Below are 19,814 nucleotides of genomic sequence, written 5' to 3'. Positions count from 1 at the left end.
TGTCTAGCTAACAAGTGAGGCTGACATTTGAGTGTTTCAAAAGCAGCTAAAAGCACTTTTTTTTGAGAGGCTTATGAAGGAGCAGCATAATAAATAAAACAATTGTATATGTTTATTATATCAATTGTTTTTACTGCTTTTGTGCTTTTATCAGTTGTATTTTATCTGTTTACATGAAGTATTTGTATTTTATGGGTGTTTGGATGTGATCCGCATTGAACTAACAATTCTATTTGGTAATTGTGGAATATACAATTTAAATAAACAGTCTGCTGGGAGCTGCCTCTATATCTGGAGGCAGCGCACATTCCTCAAGTGCACAGGCAGTTACATTCTCATTCCAAATGAGATACTCAAACACAGCAAGAATGTCATGAATCCATTATTTTATTATGGACCATGAAATTAAATGACAAAATAATTATAAATATAACTGTCAAATTCCAAAAAAGGAAGGAAATACATGACCTCTCCTGGAAAAAGAAGTGAGACACTTTGGTACAGAATAGAGGGTTTGGATTGTCTTCACAGAACAAATCACCAACAGATAAAATATGCATGTAGTTATTCCATACACGAAAGCCAGCAAATCAATGCTACCCAGCACCATTGGAAATCCGAATCACCGAACCAAACATAGGGATGCTAGAAAACCAGAGACCCTGTCCTGGCTCAGCCTTTGGCAATGATTCTCATTATTCATTCATCAAGGGCCACTCCCCAATCTCATTGAACAGTGTCTCACTATGTCTGCATAATGCAAATTCAGCTCCATCAGAACTCTGGATACTATATGAGCAAGCAAAGGGTAAACATGACCTCTGGAAATTGTGTGTGTAAGTAAAAAGGTAAGCATGGCCTCTAGACAGCATGGGCGCTAATAGGTAAAAGGTCAGTATGACCTGTGGACAATGTGTATGTAGATAAAAGGTCAGTATGACCTCTAGTCTACAAGAATGTAAATACAATATCAGATTTCTTCCACAGGGATTCTAGCTTTGCAGAGCTTTGCGAGGTCCCGTAGGGCTTGATGGATGTTACGTCCAAATCGAGTTGAATCCTGTTGGACAGAAAAAAAAAAAACCCAGTATCAAAGGTATTTATTTATAGCAAACGCTGGAGGTTTTTGACAATGAACACTTAGCATTCAGGTATGCCGAAGCTTCTTGGCATTCCACGGGCCACACTGCTGCTGCTGCTGCTCCTGCTCCTTGAGGCCCTGCCAGTCACACTACTCGACACTGCCGGCCAGGGAGGGTGCAGAGAAGACCTACGCTTTTTGCGACCCTGGGGACTGCACTGTTCTGCACTACTGGGGCAGGGGGAAGGAGGCGGCAGCCAGTGTTTCATTTTACTGCTCCATGGGCAGCGCCTGCTTTTCATTGCTGGGAGAAGAGGGCTCGGGAGTGTGAGCCCGCTACTCTTCATTGCCAGGGCAGGAGGAGGGAGGAGAAGATTGATCGGTTTCGATGCTCTGCAGGCCACGCTGCTCTTTACTGCCAGGGGTGGGGGATGGAGGAAGGGGGATGTGGGTGATAGTTTTCACGCAACAATGCCCCTAGTGGATGGTACCTATGGCGGAGGCCACATCAGCCACAGGCTAACTACATCTCTGCTCTCCTGTCTTCAAATCCAAAAGCAGCAGTTTAGGCCCTAACAGTGCTTTATCAGACAAATTTGGTCTTCAGGGCAGACAAAAATTGAAGGGCTGCCCACTTTCCCCATTACTCTCTCTATTGAGTCTGAAACCAGGGCCAGTGCAAGGGTATAAGGTGCCTTCTGCCTTGAGCCCATCCCCTTCACACCCCCCCCCCCCGTCACGATGCCCCGCCCTGCCCAGGCTTGCGCACTCTCTCCCACTTCCTCCATGCGTTGGAAGCCAGAGCAAAATGGCGGGAGGCGGTGCGAGCCGGGGTCTGGCCTGAGGGAGCCACCGCATGGCTGAGAGAAGGGCTGGGTCGGGTGAGGACGAATGGGTTGCTGGCTCTTGTTGCCATGGCTGTTGCCCCTGGGACTCTAGGCCCCCACCTAGTTTGCCTAGTGGTTTCGCTGGCCCTGTCTCAAACCATCAGTAAGAAAGATTAAGGAGTGTTCAGAAGTAAAAGGCATTCAAGGTGGGGAATGTGAAATTAAAATGAGTACACTCTGCAGAAGATATACTATTATTTTTATAATACCCAGCAGGCACATTACAAACAGTCTTGGCAATAACTGATGAGTATTTCAAAGTTAATTTAGATAAAACTGCGGTCTTGTGGGTATATTTATTTATTCTTTTTTTATATAGCGAAGTATTAGTGTTGGCCTTCACTCCGGTTTACCTTTGAACAACATTATACTAAGAACTCAGAAACATTATACATAAAAATCATGCGAGGATTGTGGTAACAGAGAATATTAGAATCAGGGGATAGCTGTAACAAGAGATAAACGTAACAGGAAACGACGGATTAACAAAGGGATAAAACTGATAATCTGGAGGAGAAACAGTTGTTCTAGCAAGGTGAGCGAGGAGACTAGAGTCGCATGACTGGAAAGGGGCATAAGCTGGGATTGTGGGGTAGATAGAAGGGGGACATAGGGGAGTTTGTTCAGGGGGGTGGGCTGTGGAGGGAAGAAAGGGGGATTGTGCTGTGCAGTGGTTAGTTTAGCCTATCCCATCCTTGAAGGCTTGTTTGAAAAGCCATGTTTTGAGCAGTTTTTTGAAAGATATGGTATTTCTTTCAGATCTTAGGTATGTTGGGAGTTCCATAGGTGTGGACCAGCTATTGAGAATGATATATATATATATATATATATATATGACTGAGAACCATCCAGTCACCGATTTCGGTCCCTGACAAAGGGCAAAAGGCTACTTCAGATTTTTAGGGATTATTTCTCCCAATGATCTCTCAAATGTATACAAAGTACAGAGCTATTACTTAAGCACAATGAAAAATTGACTAGATGGAAACAGTTTCATTTGTCTGTTATGGGGAAAATATAACAATTTAAATGATTATTCTTCCTAAACGGCTGTATGTCATGCAAATGACTTCCTTATTTATAAAAAGGAGGGACCTTGTAAGATTAAATAAAACAAACTCATTTGGAATGGGAGACGAGAGACAAGAAGTTATCAAGATCAAAAGAAAAGGGGCGGAATAGTGGCTTAGGATTTTTAAAAAGTATGACATAGCTAGTTTACTTAGAATTGCTAGAAATTGGCGAAAAGGAAGATCAGAATTTAGCTCATTAAGGGGTGGATTTTAATAGGTGTGTGCACGTTACTCGGTGCACACACAGGAGCGCCAATTTTATAACATGCGCATGCCGGTTATAAAATCGGGCCGCACGCACACATGTGCCGGATTTTGTAATCTGCGCACGCATGGGGGGACACAACAGTTTTGCAAAATTCGTGCGGCGATGCATCCCGGCCTTCCGGAGTGGACTGGGAGGGAACTTCCTTACCCCCTACCCTAACCTCCCTTCCCCTCTCCTCCCCAAACCCTAAATCCACATTTTTTTTAAATTTTACCTTTGTTGAGCAACTTATTTCAGCTCCCGAGCAATGGCGTTGTCCTGCCCAGAACACGCCCCTCGGCCCGCCCATTGGAAGAGGCCTGGCTCTTGTGCCCGTAACAAGGGTTACGCGCGCAGCTGAGCCCCTTCTAAAATGCGTGCAGCAAACTGGTAACCCATGGAGAGAGTGAGTGTGAGTGTGTGAGAGTGGAGTGTGTGAGAGAGTGAGTGTGTGAGAGTTAAAATTGACCTGTAAAGGAGGTTAAAATGAGAATGATAATTAGTGGCTTTCCATCTCTACTGAGGAAAGGGACAAAAAGTCATGGGCTTAAATTGCAAGACAGTAAAGTCAGGTTTGATATTTCTAACTGTAAGAGTAGAGCATGAGACAAAGCACCTATAGAGACAGTGGAATCACCATATAGGAGGTTAGCCAAACATTTGTCTTGGACGATATAGGTACAGTGATACCTGCACTGTTGCAAAGAGAAACTAGGATCCTTCCAGCCAATACAGTAATGTTTCCTTGTTTGTAACATGTTTGTAGGGATAAGAAATATGATACAAACCGTTTCAGGGCTGGAGAACTTGCTGGAAATGTGAAAGGAAATAAGGTTCTCGCCCGCAATGATGTATGAGACACCATAGCCATCATCTGCTACCTAAAGTGTTCAAATAAAGACAGATGAACTTATAACAGCAAATATACAATCACATAAAATAAGTTGGTCAGCTGTGCTGCATTTGGAGGTAAAACCCCTTCAGTCTGGTTAACAGTTGCTCTGTCCTCCACCCCCAAAAAAATCTTCCCCTTGGTCCTGTATTATGCTTCTAATTGTAAAGCAACAGTTTCTAACCTGTAACAGATATTTTCTGAGGACAGCAGAATTTGTAGTCTTCACAAATGGGTGACATCATCAGACAGAGCCTGGGTCAGTTCTATGATTGTATAGCTTCCAGAGGTCTTTCCTCCATGTTCTACTGAGCATGTGTGGGCTGTCCTGCATCATGACTATAACACAGGTTTCCCCACCATTCAGTATACAGCTATATAAAGGAGATGTCAACTCCTACAGGAGGCAGCTGGTGTCTTTGAGAACTGATATCCTGCTGTACTTAGAGAACAACTGTTCTAGGTAGGCCACTTTTGCTTTCTCTGAGGACAAGGATATGCAGTCCCTACAGGTGGAGAATCCTTAGCTAAAGGTTGATCTGAACAAAAGAGGGGAAAACAGAAACCGTGCCAACTGGGAATAATGATATATATATATATATATCTAGGTTATTTTTACTTTTTTTTTTTTGTTGGAGGGCAACCTGGAAATACAAAAATGGGCTCTGGGGAGGATGGAGCTGGATTCTAAATCTCAAAGAGATCTTTCAGGACAGACCAACCAAACACCTACTGTTATGTTGAGCGTGCCTATCCAAACATTAATGGGATATAAATGTGTGGGCTGAACTCATCAGCTTTGCAAATATCTTTCATGGAGTTGATCTCAGGTGGGCTATTGATACTGCCCTAGCCTTAACACTATGAGCCCTGACATTCCCTTTCAGAGTCAAGTCTGCCTGGGCATAATGGAAAGTGATTACAACAGTGGGTTATGAACTAGGGAAACCAGGGTTCAAATCCCGCTGCTGCTCCTTTGTGACCTTGGGTAAGTCACTTTACCTTCTATTGCCTCAGGTAATAGATAAGCCCTTTGGGGATAGCGAAATGTGTACCTTATCTGAACGTAATCTGCTTTGAAGTGCCGAAAAGCAGAATAAAAAATAAATTAATTAAACAGTATGTGTTTACGTACAGCAATCCCATGTCTATTTGGGTCAAAAGAAACAAATTGCTGGGTGGTCATTCTTTTTTTTTTATATAGTTTATTTCTCAATTTTCAACTGAATATAACAGTCAAAAAAGGTACATACTGAGATATAATCATACATTATAACAACCAAATATTATGTTCCTCAATATTTGCCCTTACAATCAGCATATGCAATACATTCAAAGAAAATAAGACATTGAATTGTGTACTGAGCGAGTATAAGGGGAAATAGAGTTTTCACTCTCTTAATCTAAGAAATCATAGCAACAGCTTTTACCAATTGCTCTCACACATTAACTGCTATTTATGGGGTGCGAGTCGATGAAAGTCTGCAACACATCAACTTCATAGAAGAGATATTTTTTCTCATCATACCATATTTTACATTTACATGGATAGCGAAGATAATATTTACCACCTCTTAACAAAATATCACTTTTTAATTTTAGAAATTCTCTTCGTCTTATTTGTGTAACTCTTGATAGGTCGGGATAAATCCAAATCTGTTGGCCATGGTATTTCTGATCCCTATTACGTAAAAATAAAAGTAGTACTGTATCCCTTTCTGGCGGCTAAATGAAAGAGACAAATAGGGTTTCTCTGTCCAATATCTCTGTCTCCACTGACATTTCTAGAATTTCTGACAAATTCATGGATTGCTCCAGCTGCTTGTCTTTTTAATGTTTTATTTGGAATATAATAGATTTTTGCCAAGGCAGGTATAGCCTGCTCTGGCATCTTCAGTATTTTCATTAAATATTCCTTAAACATTTCTTTAGGGGTTATGGCTTTTTGAAAAGGAAAATTCAATATTCTTAGATTTAAATATCTAAGATTATTTTCCATATATTCAAATCTTTTTTCATTCAAAATCTCTGATTTAACTAAATTCTTTTGAATACTTTCCACTTTACATAACAGTATTTCCTGTTTTACCATTTTAATATTATTAGTAGTAATCACCTTTTCCACTTCAATAACCTTTTGTTGACTATCAATATGTATTTTTGTTAATTTAATTATAGCAGCTTCAAGAAACTTAATAGCAGCTCAAATAGCATCCATGGTAATTTCAGATGCACTAGAAGGTATAATCAAGTCTATTGCTGACTTATCTCCCTCACTCCCCCTTGCAGTAATGCCATTCAACCTTTCTCCCAAGTTAATAATGTCACTTGACACCAATGCCAACAATTCATCTTTTTCACTCAATGCACAATAAAGCTCTGGAATTTGTTGCCAGAGGATGTGGTTAGTGCAGTTAGTGTAGCTGGGTTCAAAAAAGGTTTGGATAAGTTCTTGGAGGAGAAGTCCATTAACGGTTATTAATCAAGTTTATTTAGGGAATAGCCACTGCTATTAATTGCATCAGTAGCATGGGATCTTCTTAGTGTTTGGGTAATTGCCAAGTTCTTGTGGCCTGGTTTTGGCCGCTGTTGGAAACAGGATGCTGGGCTTGATGGACCCTTGGTCTGACCCAGCATGGCAAGTTCTTATGTTCTTACTGATCAGCCACAGAACCTGCAGTCTTATGATGGGAATTGGATACCAGATCTAGGAATCAGATACTGTATCTGAGAGATGAACTTATGCATTTGGGACCCCAAATGGACATAGTTTTGGTAGGTCAAATGAGTGAGCAAAAAGAACACCTGAATTGGTAAAAGGGTTGCAACCCTAAACATTTTGCTGGTAAGACTGGGTAGGCTATTGTAATCTTTACCTGCCATCATGAGAGGGGGCATGGAGAAGGCCTGGCTGTTTACTACATTGCAAACGTTTTTGGGAAGCTGGGAAGAAAAGGGAAAGGGCAGTCCCTTCCACAGGAAACTTTGGGCTCATGTTGCATGTACGCTGAACATTACTTCCAAGCTGTTTCCTTTAGTTGCTAATGAACATCCAAGTGAAGGGACACTGGATGAGAGCTGCAGTGCTGACCTCAATCTTACAGCAAAACATAGTGCTCAGAAAAAGCTGGAAGAATACAGCAGTCAAGTCTATAGATACAGGACTAAGAAAATAGTTTGCCACTCCATTAAATAGTACATGATATATATATATATATGCTATATGATAAAGAAATCCTAAAGATATGAAGTCTGTTTTTGTTTTATTAAACATTAAAATATATCTTTAATGAAGTAAGAAACGTCAAATTAGCAAGTAGCTCATTTAAAACAAATCAAAGAAAATTCTTTTTCACTCAGCGCATAGTTAAGCTCTGGAATTCATTGCCAGAAGATGTGGTTATAGCAGTTAGTGTAAACTGGGTTTAAAAAAAAGGTCTGGATAAGTTCCTAGAGGAAAAATCCATAAACTGCTATTATTAAGCAATGGTAGCTTGAGATTTATTTAATGTTTGGGTACTTGCCAGGTACTTGTGACTTGGAATGGCCACTGTTGGAAACAGGATACTGGGCTTGATGGACCCTTGGACTGACCAGTATGGCATTTCTTATGTTATGTTAAGTTGTGAAGTGCCCTGATCAAAAGCTTCTGATGGAACCCACAAGGGGATTCTAACCTATCATGCTCCACTGCATCACCTTTCTATTCCTCTTCCAAGCACAGCTGCCCTAGCCCATGGTCTAGATCCCACTTGGTGTAGGCACTTTATGTAACTCACCGGCCCAAAGCCTCCCCCAGAAGACACTAAATCTGGATGCTTCTCCAAGTCAACCAATTTAAGTTGCTGTTGGGGAGTCTGGCTGGTAGAGAGACGCCAGGGTTCAGAGAGCACCTATAATGAAAAAACATTAATATTGTTACCCTGAAAAATGACTGCGACCATCCCTCCTTCTCCTTGCCTTAAACCCAACCCCATTTTTCAGTCACCCATCCCTGTGCTTCTCTTACTACTTCCTCCACAGCACCCCTCAACTCTGTCCATCCTGCAACTGTCTCTTTTCCATCCTGAATCATTCCCTATGCCATTCTCATGCTGTGTACTCCTCTTCCCTCCATCCCCAAACCTTGCACTTTTCTATTCAACCGCCTGCCAAATGCTGTTTCAAAATCACTAGCTTAAGAGTCCTTTCCCTCCAACTTTGCTTGCTACTCTGCATCAGAAACTTGGAGGGAGAGGCATCAAGGAAGAATAAGAATTAGCAATGCACGGATTATTCTGATGCACATCCCTGCCTCCATCCTCAACATTCTTCTTCTCCCTTCCTGCACCAAGTGGTGTCCTATGACACCTGACCGCGGAGAGATATCAAGACTAAAAGGCAGATTTTACCTGACACAAAGCGTGTTATCCCTCCTGTAACTACCAACTAGAAGCGGAAGGGAGTGGACTTGCCAGGAATGTTCAAACACACCAATTTTGGGCCCAGGAGAACAGGGGTAATGCAGTTCATTACACTGCATCTGGCTTTATCCTACCTATTCACTGCCCCATCATTGCCTTGGACTCTCACCCTCAACAGGTCACAAGGGAAGAGACAGCCCCTTAAAGCACAACACAAGGAACAAGAGACTTACATCCCCTTACATCAGAGTACTGGGAATAAACATCTTGTTAATCACGACACAGAAAACGCCGTTTTACCTGCTTCAGGAAAGATGACTCAACTCCCAAATACTTAGAAATAAGGTACAGACAGAAGAGGTGACGGTCTATGCCAGAACCAGTCATTGCAAGACGGTACATATGCTGGTGCTTATCTGCAGCCTTTATGAACAGCTCTAGGCACTCTGATTTCTGTAAGAAAAAGTCAAGCATAAGGACGAGTGCAGGAAGTTCCTAGTCAGGCATGCATAGAGCAGAGGGGTCCAGGCTGGCTCACTTCAGGGAAGAAAGGCATATCAGACCCATATGCTATATGGAAATCATGAAAGAAAAGGCATGGCTAACACAAAAATAACAATTCCAGCCTACAAGCTGCAGAGGGGGAAATATGGCCACTAGGAAGTTCACATGTCTGAACTGCAGCGCTACAGAGAGGTGATGGAAAGGACAATATGGTGATCACAGATCGGGCCTGAATGCTGCCGAAAGGAGATAAGACCCTAGGCCTAAAGTCTGCAGAGAAGGGAAAAATAGCATTGATATAACAAAGGATTTATACTGTTTTTGTTGAATCTTCCATTGCTCGTACAAACTCTGTTGACTCATTGGTACATGATCTCACGGTCTCAGTTCTGCCCTCTCGGAATAGCCTGGTCATGGAAGCCTCATATGTGAGACAGAACTTCCCTTTATCCTAAAAATAAATAAATAAATAAATCAAACAGAACCAACTTCAATCGAAGACTACACAATGTAATTTTACTGATGCACTTGTTTGCTTTGTTCAACCTATGCTACTCAATTTTCTGGGAGCCTTGTGTAGAAGACCCATTCTAATCCCACTCATTCAGAGCCTGGTGTTTCTTATGCACTCCACCCTAGTTATTCAGACAGAGCCTGGTGCGTAAGTTAGAGAACACAATTTCCCTCTAATTTTAAGAGCAGGGGAAAGGGAAAGCAGATCTCCAGGTTTCCATGAAGGGTTGAACCCACAGAGAGCAGAAAAGTTGAAGACGTTAAACAGTTATAAAGAGTTTACCCAGGTGCTAGGACTGCTGGGAAAGAAATGTCAGGAGAAAATCCAGTGTGGTTCAAAATACAGGGTCAGGAAGAAAATAACCACAGGACAGATGATTATTATCAAAGTTGAAAAAGATAAAGAGCTCTAGATTAAGTACAAAATAAAATCAAGGAGTGTGCAATTGTAATCAGATAACCTCAAATTAACAATGAAAATGCTCTAGTGAAAAAACCAACCCCAATTTGTTCTTTATATTAATAATAAAAAAAAATGAATGAGTAATGAAAAGGGGGAAAAGGAGCACTTAGGGATGACAAAGCCGTAGCAGAGACTAAATGAATTATTTTGCTTCAGTATTCACTGAGGAAGATGTAAGAGATATCGATGCCAGAAATGATATTCAAAGGTGATTATTCAGAGGAACTGAAACAAATCTCAGTGAATCTGGAAGATGTAACTAGGGAAAACTGTCAAACTAAAGGGCAGCAAATTACCTAGACCAGATGGTATACATCCAGAGTGCTGAAAGAATTGAGAAATGAAATTGCGGAACTGCTATCGGAAATTTGTAAACTATCAATAACATTGTCTATGGTACCCGAAGACCGGAGGGTTGCCAATATAACACCAATTTTTAAACAGGGATCAAGGGGTGATCCGGGAAACTACAGACCAGTGGGTAACGTCTGTGCCAGGCAAAATGGTAGAAACTATCACAAAGAACAAAACTGCTAAACATATAAATAGACAAAGTTTAACGGGAGAAAGCCAACATGGATTTAGCCAAGGAAAGTCTTGTCTCACAAATTTGCAACATTTCTTTTGAGGACGCAAACAAACATGGTGATAAAGGTGAGTCAGTTGATATTGTATATCTGGATTTCCAGAAAGCATCTGACTTCTTAGGAAACTAAAAAGTCAGGGGATAGATAGGGGGCAGTATCCTATTGTGTATTGCCAACTATTTAAAAGATAGTAAACAGAGTTGGTAAATTTTCCCAATGAAGAAAGGTGAATAGTGGAGTGCCACAGAGATCTCTTCTGGGACCACTGGTTTTTTTTTATATATTCATAAACAACCTGGAAATGGGAACAACAAATGAGGTCATCAGATTTGTTGATGACACAAAATTATTCAAAGTTTTTAAATCACAAGAGGGTTGTGAGAACTTTCAAGAGGACATTGCAAAACTGGGAGAATGGGCATGCAAATAGAAAATTAAATTTATCATGAACAAGTGCAACGTGATGCACTTAGGTAAGGGTAACCCAAATTATAGCTACACAATGCAAATTTCCACATTAGGCGTCACCAGTCAGGAAAAGGATCTAGGTGTTATCGTTGAAAATATGTTGAACTCTTCTGCTCAGAATGTTGCAGCAGCCAAGAAATCAAACAGAGTGCTAAGGATTATTAGGAAAGGAATGGAGAATGAAACAGAGAATATCATAATGCCTCTGTATCACTCCATGGTAAGAGCTCATCTTGTTGGTAACAGAGGTGGAGACAGCCTGAACCCAAACAACAGGCCCTAGGTAGGGAGAGCTGGGTTCTACACTTCAAAGAGATCCTGAAGGACAGACTGGCTGAACCTACTGGCATCAGCCATCCCTATCCAGACAGGAGTGAGAAGTGAATGTGAAGACACAATTCCACGCTTCAGCCCTGCAGTTCTCCTCCAAGGGGCCACCAACATTGCCATAGCTCTGTCAGAATGAGCCTTGACATAACCCCCAAAATGCAGTCTTGCCTGGGCATAACAGAGACAATTGGATAATTTCTGTTTGGCAACGTTAACTCCCAATCTATTCCTATCAAAGGAAATGAAAAGTTGGGTGGACTGTCTATGGGCTTCTGTTCGCTCCAGATAGAAGGCTACGGCTCTTTTGCAATCAAAACTGTGCAGGGTTTGTTCGCCTTGGTGCGAATGGGGCCTGGGAAAGAATATTGGCAGGACAATTGACTGGGTAAGTTGAAAATCCGTCACCACCTTAAGAAGGAACTTAGGGTGCGTACGCAAGTCCACCCTGTCATGATAAAATGTAGTATAAGGTGGATAAGCCAGTAAGGCCTGGAGCTCGCTGACCCTGCACACTGAAGTGACCGCCACCAAAATTATGACCTTCCAGGTCAAGTACTTCAGGTCACAGGAGGGCAACGGTTTGAAAGGAGCTTTCATCTCCTGAGCTAACACCATGTTGAAGTCCAAGACGCAGCAGGAGGTCTTAGGGGAGGCTTCAATTGAAACAGGCCCCGCATAAAGCATACAACTAAAAGCAGTACAGAGATGGGCGCACCATCTACACCTTGGTGGTATGTGCCAATTATTTATTTATTTATTTTATTTAGAATATTTTATATTCCGCCTATACAATGGGTGTGGGTCTAAGCGGTTTAGAAAATAAAACATTCATAATTAAAAACATAACTCAAACATCAAAAACAAAGATTAAGACAGTTCAAATCATAACAAATAAGTCTTTAAACTAAAAGAAGGCCTCGTGGAGAGAGGAGGATAAAGTCAGACTGCTTGAAGCCTGCCAAATGCAGCAGAACAGATACATTTTCATTTTTTTCCTGAACTCCTTTGGGTTGGCTATAAGCCTGAGGGAATTTGGGAGTGAATTCCAGAGGTTTGGGCCTGCTGCTGAAAAAGCACGCTATCTGGGTAAATCAAGCCTCACTGGGGACTTGTAAAAGATTTTATCTATGGAATGGAGGTGACGTGAAGATTGGTATATACGCAAGATGGAACACAACCATACAGCAGAAGTTTATATGATTATGAATAACTGTCAAAATTTTGTATTGGATTTGCTGCCACACAGGAAGCCAGTGCAAAGTATTAAGAGTAGGGGTAATTGCAATTGCACTGAGATGAACTCTAAATGGAGTTGTTTTTCAAGCCAGCCTCCGATAAGTGTAGAACAGGGGGGTCAGGAACCTTTTTGGCTGAGAGAGCCATAAACGCCACATATTTTAAAATGTAATTCCATGAGAGCCATACAATATGTTTAAAACTAAATACAAGTAAATGTGTGCATTTTATGTAAGATCACACTTTTAAAGTACAATAAGTCTCTGAAAATATTACACCAGGCCTTAAGACACCAATACATCTCCTATTAGGAAAACGGACCAAGTCATGCTGCTATAGAGTCCTACACAGAAACTACACGCCAGCAGAAAACCTCACCTGAATCACGTGCTGACCCTCACTTAACATAGAATAAAGAGACCAAAACGCATAACTAGAAGCATGCAGAAAAAACTGAATTGGAAACTGCAACAAGCCAGAGTCTCTGTATGCAGTGTACCAAAGGAAAAAAGAAACATCACCCATCCTTATAAAACAAATCAAGAAATATAAAATCATCAGCAGTAAAACTGTACTAACAAAAAGAACATATTTCGAAACAGCTGATGAATGCTGTCAGCCCGGGCGGAACTGCCGCGTTCCGCCCGGGCTGACAGCATTTTAAGCCCGGGCGGAGGAGGACCGGGGAGCAGCTGGGTCAGCGGGGGACTGGAAAGTGTGGCGACACACTGATTTAGATTTGTCTGCGAGCCAGATGCAGCCATCTAAAGAGCCATATCTGGCTCGCGAGCCATGGGTTCCTGACCCCTGGTGTAGAAGGTAGTGAAGCAGTTTTTGCGTGGGCCTGGAGAAGTGATCTAGGGCCTTCTGCTTACACCACACAGAAATCCTCCTCCACTTCAGTCCGTAGGACTTTCTAGTGGAAGGCTTTCTAGAAGCTACCAGGACCCAAGAGACATCCTCAGAAAGATCAAGCGGATGTAGGATCAACCTCTCAACATCCAGGCTGGGAGCAACAGGTCCTGGAGGTTGGGATGCTGCAGCCTGTCCTGATCTTGCTTGATGAGGTCTGGGGAAGTCCCCAGACTGATCGGTTTCCGGATGGACAACTCCCAAAGGAGTGGAAACCAACTCTGTCTCAGCCAACGAGGGGCTATGAAGATCCTAGTCCCTTGGTCCTCATAAAGCTTCAAGATAGTCTTTGTGACTAGAGGAATAGGAGGATATGCGTACAGAAAACCTCCAATGCCGGGCAAAGGTGTCTGAGGCTGGTTTGCCATCTGACCTGTACAGGGAGCAAAACCGAGTCACCTTCCTGTTCTAGGGGGACGCGAACAAGTCCACCTCCGGGCTTTCCCCAGACCACTCATGGGGACTGAAGGCATGACTCAGCTGGCAGCTATTGCATTCTCCATTCTGGCTAGATACATGGTCCTGAGTACCATTCCATGGGACAGGGCCCAGGACCAAATCTGGACTGTTACCAGACACAGGAGGTACGATCCTGTGCCTCCCTGCTTGTCATACCACATGGCAACTTGGCTGTCCATTTTTATCAGGACAATCTTGCTGGACAGCCAATCTCTGAAAGCCCATGGCGCGTACCTGATTGCCAGGAGCTCCAGGAAATTGATTTGATACTATACTTCCTGGGCGGACCATAAGCCCTGGGTGCAGAGCCCCTCTACATGAACTCCCCATCCCAAGCTGGACGCATCCGTGGGTTAGGACAATTTGGGTAGGGGGATTTTGGAAGGATAGTCCCTGTTCCAAACTCGAGAGAGCCCGCAACCAGGGCAAAGTGTCCTGGAGAGGAGGAGTGACTCGGATGCGAGCCCTAAGGTTCTGCATGGCTTGGCGCCACTGCAATTTCAGGATCCATTGGGCTCTGTACATGTGTAAATGTTCCAAGGGAGTGACATGGACAGCCATGTGGCCCAACAGCCTCAACATGTGCCGAGCTGAAACCTGCCGCTATGGACGCCAAGGTGACCGCCCTGGATCAAGGCAGGAAGGCTTTTTCCTGAGCCACATCTAGCAGGGCTCCTATGAAGTCCAATCAAGGTGACGGGCTGAGATGGGTCTTCGGGTAGTTGATGACGAACCCTAGTGAACTGTTCCGGCCTGGGAGGTGCTCTTGACCAGCCAATCATCCAAGTAAGTGAAAATATGCACTCCCAGTCTGCAGAGGTGTGCCCCCACCATGGCCAGACATTTTGTAAAGACATGTGGGGCTGAAACTAGCCCAAACGGCAACACTCTCTACTGGAAGTGCTGTTTTCCCACCACAAATCTGAGATACTTCCTATGACCCAGGAAGATCTCGATGTGAGTGTATGCGTCCTTTAAATAGAGGGAGCATAGCCAGTTCCCTTTTTGCAGGAGGGAAATCAGGGTGCCCAGGATAACCATCTTGAATTTTTCTTTTTTGAGAAACCTGTTCAAGGCCCTTAGGTCTAGGATGGGATGGAGTCCCCCTGTTCTCTTTGGAATCAGGAAGTACTGGGAGTAGAATCCCTGCCCTTTTTTCCCTGGTGGGACAGGTTTAACCACTCTGGCAATTAAGAGAGCCGAGAGCTCCTGAAATACAACCTCCTGATATGTTAGGCTCCCAAAATGAGCACGGGGGACAATTTGGCGGGACACTCAATAGATTTAATTGGTACCCTTGATGAATAATGGATAGACCCACTGGTCTGAAGTTAATACTGGGCCACCAATCCGCAAAGAACTGTAGACTGCCCCCAACCAGATCTAGCCTCTAGGGTACAGGTGGCTGGCTTACACTCCCTATGATCCAGTCAAAACCCCATCCCAGGATTTGGCTAGGGAGCTGGCTGGGGCTTGGGAGCTCTCTGTTGCCTGGGATGGCCCAGTGAGCTCACCCTCTGCGAACGGGAGCGAGAGGCCAGAGGACAGTACTTCCTCTGGTGGTAGAAAGACTACCTCTGACCCTACCTCGCGGACCTCCTGGCTGAGGAGGGTGGGTCTGAAATACTGGTGGAGAGCTGTTGGAGGGTCTCATGGTAATCCTGCAATTGGGCCACCACGTCCCTCACCTTATTTCCAAAGAGATTCTCTCCTGTGCACGGAAGGTCAGCGAGTCTTTCCTGTACCTCCAGTTGGAGATCTAAGGCCCACAGCCATGAAATTCTGCAGGCGTCTATTCCCGCTGCAGAGATCTTTGCTGCTGTCTCAAAAACATCATAGGTAGAATGAACCGTGTGTTTTCCACACTCCAGGCCCTGATGCACCATTGATAAGAGGGTGTCTTGCTGCTGTTGAGGTAGTCACTTGGTCACATCTTGCACCTGCTTCTAGAGGTTGCGAGAGTATTGGCTCATGTAAAGCTGGTAAGAGGCAATGTGGGCAATAAGCATGGCCCCTTGGAACACTTTCCTCCCAAGAGTGTCTATCGCTCTATGATCCTTGCCCAGGGGTGCAAAGGCATGGGTCAGAGAGCGCTTGGCCTTCTTGAAAGTGGATTTGACCACTATCGACTGTTGCGAAAGCTGATGTTTCTCGAGTCCGGTAGCCTGTTGGATGAGGTAAAACCCATCCACCTTCCTGTTAATGGGAGGTACTGTGATGGGGTGCTCCCAGATCCTCAGCAACTCCCTAAAGATCTCATGCACTGGGACCAACACAATCTCTTTAGGGGCCTCAACGAACTGGAAGATTTATTTATTTTAACATTTTTATATACCGGTAACCGTTTACACATCGTAAAAGAGGCATATCTTTTACATGGAACAGCAAACAATTAATAAAATAAGATATAAACAAGCCAAAAAGAGGCATATCTTTTACATGGAACAGCAAACAGTTAATAAAATAAGATATAAACAATAACGGAAAAAACTTTGGTTAAGAGGTCATAGATAAAGGATGAACAGTTAACATGAGTTCTTAGAGCAAGGGCAGTTAAGCGAGGAGGATGATAATAAATAAATAACAGTTCATATAGGTTAGAAAAGGGTATTTACAAAACGAAGGTTTGTTAGCAAACGGTATATAAGGAGCGGGGTGTACAGGAACGGGAGATGTCTTGACAGGCCTTTAAAAGCTAGGGAAGAGAATGCTGTGGTGGGATAGAGTAGTGATGGGTGCATCACTGAGACCGGAACAGGGGGGAGCACTTCATTGGGAGCAGTTAAAAGAATACAGAGAGCTTTGTGGCATTAAGGTCTTAAGTTGAAGGCCTGTAGAAATAACCATGTTTTTAATTTTTTTTTTTTACTTTGGTGTGAAGGTTTCAGTGCTATGAATTTGATCTTATGCCTGGCATCCTCCTCCGTCAGTAACTGAAAAGGGATGGTCTCCACCATCGCCTGTATAAAATTGTGAAGATCAGGTCTTCTGGAAAAGACCACACCTTCGCTCATCTGGAGGAGACAGTTCTGAAGGAAGACCTCCGAGTCATCAGAGGAGGATTCCAGTGTGTCATCTCCCCAGGGGTCAAACGGGGTCTCATCCTCACTGCAATCTACAGGGGATGGGGCCCTGGGTGCTCGGCCTTTGTTCAGAGATGTGGGCATCGGTGGCACCAATGCTGGCCCTGGCAAAGCTGGATGGGGGGGGGCTTCAGGCCTGTGTGTCTCTGCTGGCCTCCATGGAGGAACCAGCAACGAGCACCATAATTGGTTGGGGGAAGCATCTGTGCCCTGACAGGCATCGATGGCCTCCAGGGAACTGATGCCAACTGGGCGGGTAACACATTGAGCTGTTTTAACAGTGGTTCCAGCAGGGCGGGTGCTGGCACCGTCTGTGTTGCCAGTTCAATGCCCTGCAACACCCACTGGACTGCTAGCTGGATCTTGCACGCCAACTCCTCCTTGAAAGTTGCTGATGCCAAAACCGACTGGGAGGCAGGAGGGGTGGCCAGATCGTCTTCGGAGCCCCGAGTCAGATCGGCGACTGGCATCAGGACCGGTGCAGAAATTCACAGACCTCTGGCATTGATGGAGGATGGGCACGCCTTGCTGTGAGCTCACTTTGGGGGCATCATGGCAGGAGCTGGCGCCTTCCCGAGCCAGGCAGCATGCAGAGAGTGACCAGTGCCGATGCTTCCTTTGGTGCTTGGCCCGGTCTTTCCCCGGTGCCAAGGTAGATGATTATGAACCAGATGTCCTCAACTTGGAAGAGAAAAACAGGAGCCAATGGCCCCGCTGATGCCGATGGCTCAGTGTCCATTGGTGCAGCTCTCAGGTCCATCGCTGTCAATGCAGTTGTCGATGTCAATGACTTGGACTTCCTCGACCCGAAGATCTTCTCCATCTTATCTAGATAAGCGTGATGTCGCTTAGGGGTCATCTGGGCACACATGTGGCAATCCTGGACGTCTTGTGATGTCCCCAGGCAGAGGACACACCCCTTTGTTGGGGGCCATGATGGACATGGTCCTCGGACATTGGGAGCATCGACTGAAACCGGACGAGGCCATGACGAACAAAAGAAAAAGGGAAGAATAAAAGACTGTGATGGCAGGCTGTCGACGCCAGAGGGCACAGAGGCACTGCCACCACAGAAGAGGGAACAGAAATGAAAAGAGACTTACCAAACCACCGAAAAACCTAACTGGGGAAACTAGAGGCAAACGAGAGAGATCCACGATTGGTGAATTTACATGAAAAACCCAAACAGGATGGTGAAAATTTTTCTAAAAGCAATTTCAAATAAGAATAGCCATGAGCTCACTCTCCCGTAAGGTGAAAGCTCCATGGAAAGAAAGACTGTAGAGGGACCCCACATGGATTGAGGCATGCTGGGCATGTTCAGTATGCTCAAAGTTCCAGAAACTTTGACATAAGTTTTCTGTGCCGGGCTCCATCTGATGATGTCACCCATGTGTGAGGACTACCATTCTGCTTGTCCTAGGAGAACAATAAAATCCTTTTGAAGATAATTATATTCCCCTGTGACCCGTAAGAACTAGTTTTATAATGGGCAAGTTAAGTGGGGGGGGGGGGGTTCATTAGGTCACTCAAAAACCATTAACTATGAAGAGGGGAGTGATATTTGGGAAAATCAGGTGGCTTCAGAGAATGTAAACAAGTGGGAGAAGTATATATTCATAACACACTGCAATGAAGGCATATTTCAGAGACTTGTTTTGTGCTCCAGTTCCTGTTAGCTCTGGACAAATTCATGGGAAGCCCTACTCTCCCAGTACAACTAGCAGGGGCTTTTCCCCTAAACAGATCTGGCTGAAATTTGTAGATTAGTTGAAATTCCAGCCAATCTGTCCATAGAGGGGGCCCCTGACACATGTGTACAAATGTACAGAAATAGCAACAGGCGCACAGCATTGTTGGAACATACCTATAAAGGACTCCAAGGATTTTATTCAATGCTATATTATTATCTGCACTGTAAAGTCAATTATTTGTAGCCCCATTTATTACAATGCTTCAACTTCATCTAGTTCTTTATTTCTGTTGACATGGAATTTTTATTTCCTTAATATATCCTGTAATACTGTACACCCCTTCAGCATGTCATTCACGTTGTCTCTTTTTTTTCTACTTCTATCTTTCCTCTCATTACCCTCTACTTCCCCCCTTTTTTTCTACTTCTATCCTTCCTCATTGCCTTCTACATTCCCCCTTTCTGGCCTATTATGCTTCTCTCAATCATTCTTCCTCCCACTCTCTCCCCTTACTTTTCCCTGCTGGTGCAGTCATCTCCTTGTATCTCTTCCATACTTCACTCTCTCTCATTCCTCTTATTGCTTCTTTTCTTTAATTCTCTGCTTTTCTCACTTTTGCCATTTAGTTCCCTATGCGCAGCCCCTTTTCTCAGTCTCCTGCCTTTTCTCTCTTTTATACTCCTTTACTGCTTCTCTACTTTTGCTTCTCTCCCATCTCCACTCTCTGTTCTATGCTTTTGCTCCTCACTTTCCATTTCATGTTCTCTCTTTTCCTCGTTCATCACCTTTTTATTCCCCAGGGTGATGCTATGAATTTGATCTTTTGGTTTTATTTCTCTTTTGCTTTTTTTTTTGTCTTTTTGACTAAAATGGTACAATTTCTTTAGGATTCAAAAAAAAAAAAAAAAAAAGTTATCTGGCAGAGATCATATGGCTATTAAGCAGAGCCCCAGAAACCTCATGTTTAATAAGTAAGGCAGAC

At 43.7% G+C, this 19,814-nt stretch overlaps 1 protein-coding gene across 5 annotated transcripts in view; it reads right to left on the bottom strand.

Annotated features, from left to right (window-relative positions):
• Positions 1-366: 366 nt before the first annotated feature.
• The window catches only part of CPT1B (carnitine palmitoyltransferase 1B), a 162,973-nt gene continuing 143,525 nt past the window's right edge, over positions 367-19,814 (bottom strand). For all 5 annotated transcript variants that reach the window (XM_029615240.1, XM_029615241.1, XM_029615239.1 and 2 more), the window contains 5 exons: positions 9,404-9,538; positions 8,884-9,036; positions 7,960-8,073; positions 4,077-4,169; positions 367-1,060 (listed from right to left, as the gene is read on the bottom strand). In XM_029615240.1, the coding sequence (XP_029471100.1) occupies positions 971-1,060; positions 4,077-4,169; positions 7,960-8,073; positions 8,884-9,036; positions 9,404-9,538 (585 nt within the window). In that variant the 3' untranslated portion in view covers positions 367-970. The remainder of the gene's footprint in view (positions 1,061-4,076; positions 4,170-7,959; positions 8,074-8,883; positions 9,037-9,403; positions 9,539-19,814) is intronic.

Source organism: Rhinatrema bivittatum, chromosome 9 (genome assembly GCF_901001135.1).
Source record: "Rhinatrema bivittatum chromosome 9, aRhiBiv1.1, whole genome shotgun sequence".
Taxonomy (NCBI): domain Eukaryota; kingdom Metazoa; phylum Chordata; class Amphibia; order Gymnophiona; family Rhinatrematidae; genus Rhinatrema; species Rhinatrema bivittatum.
This window is presented reverse-complemented; position numbering and strand designations above follow the sequence as displayed.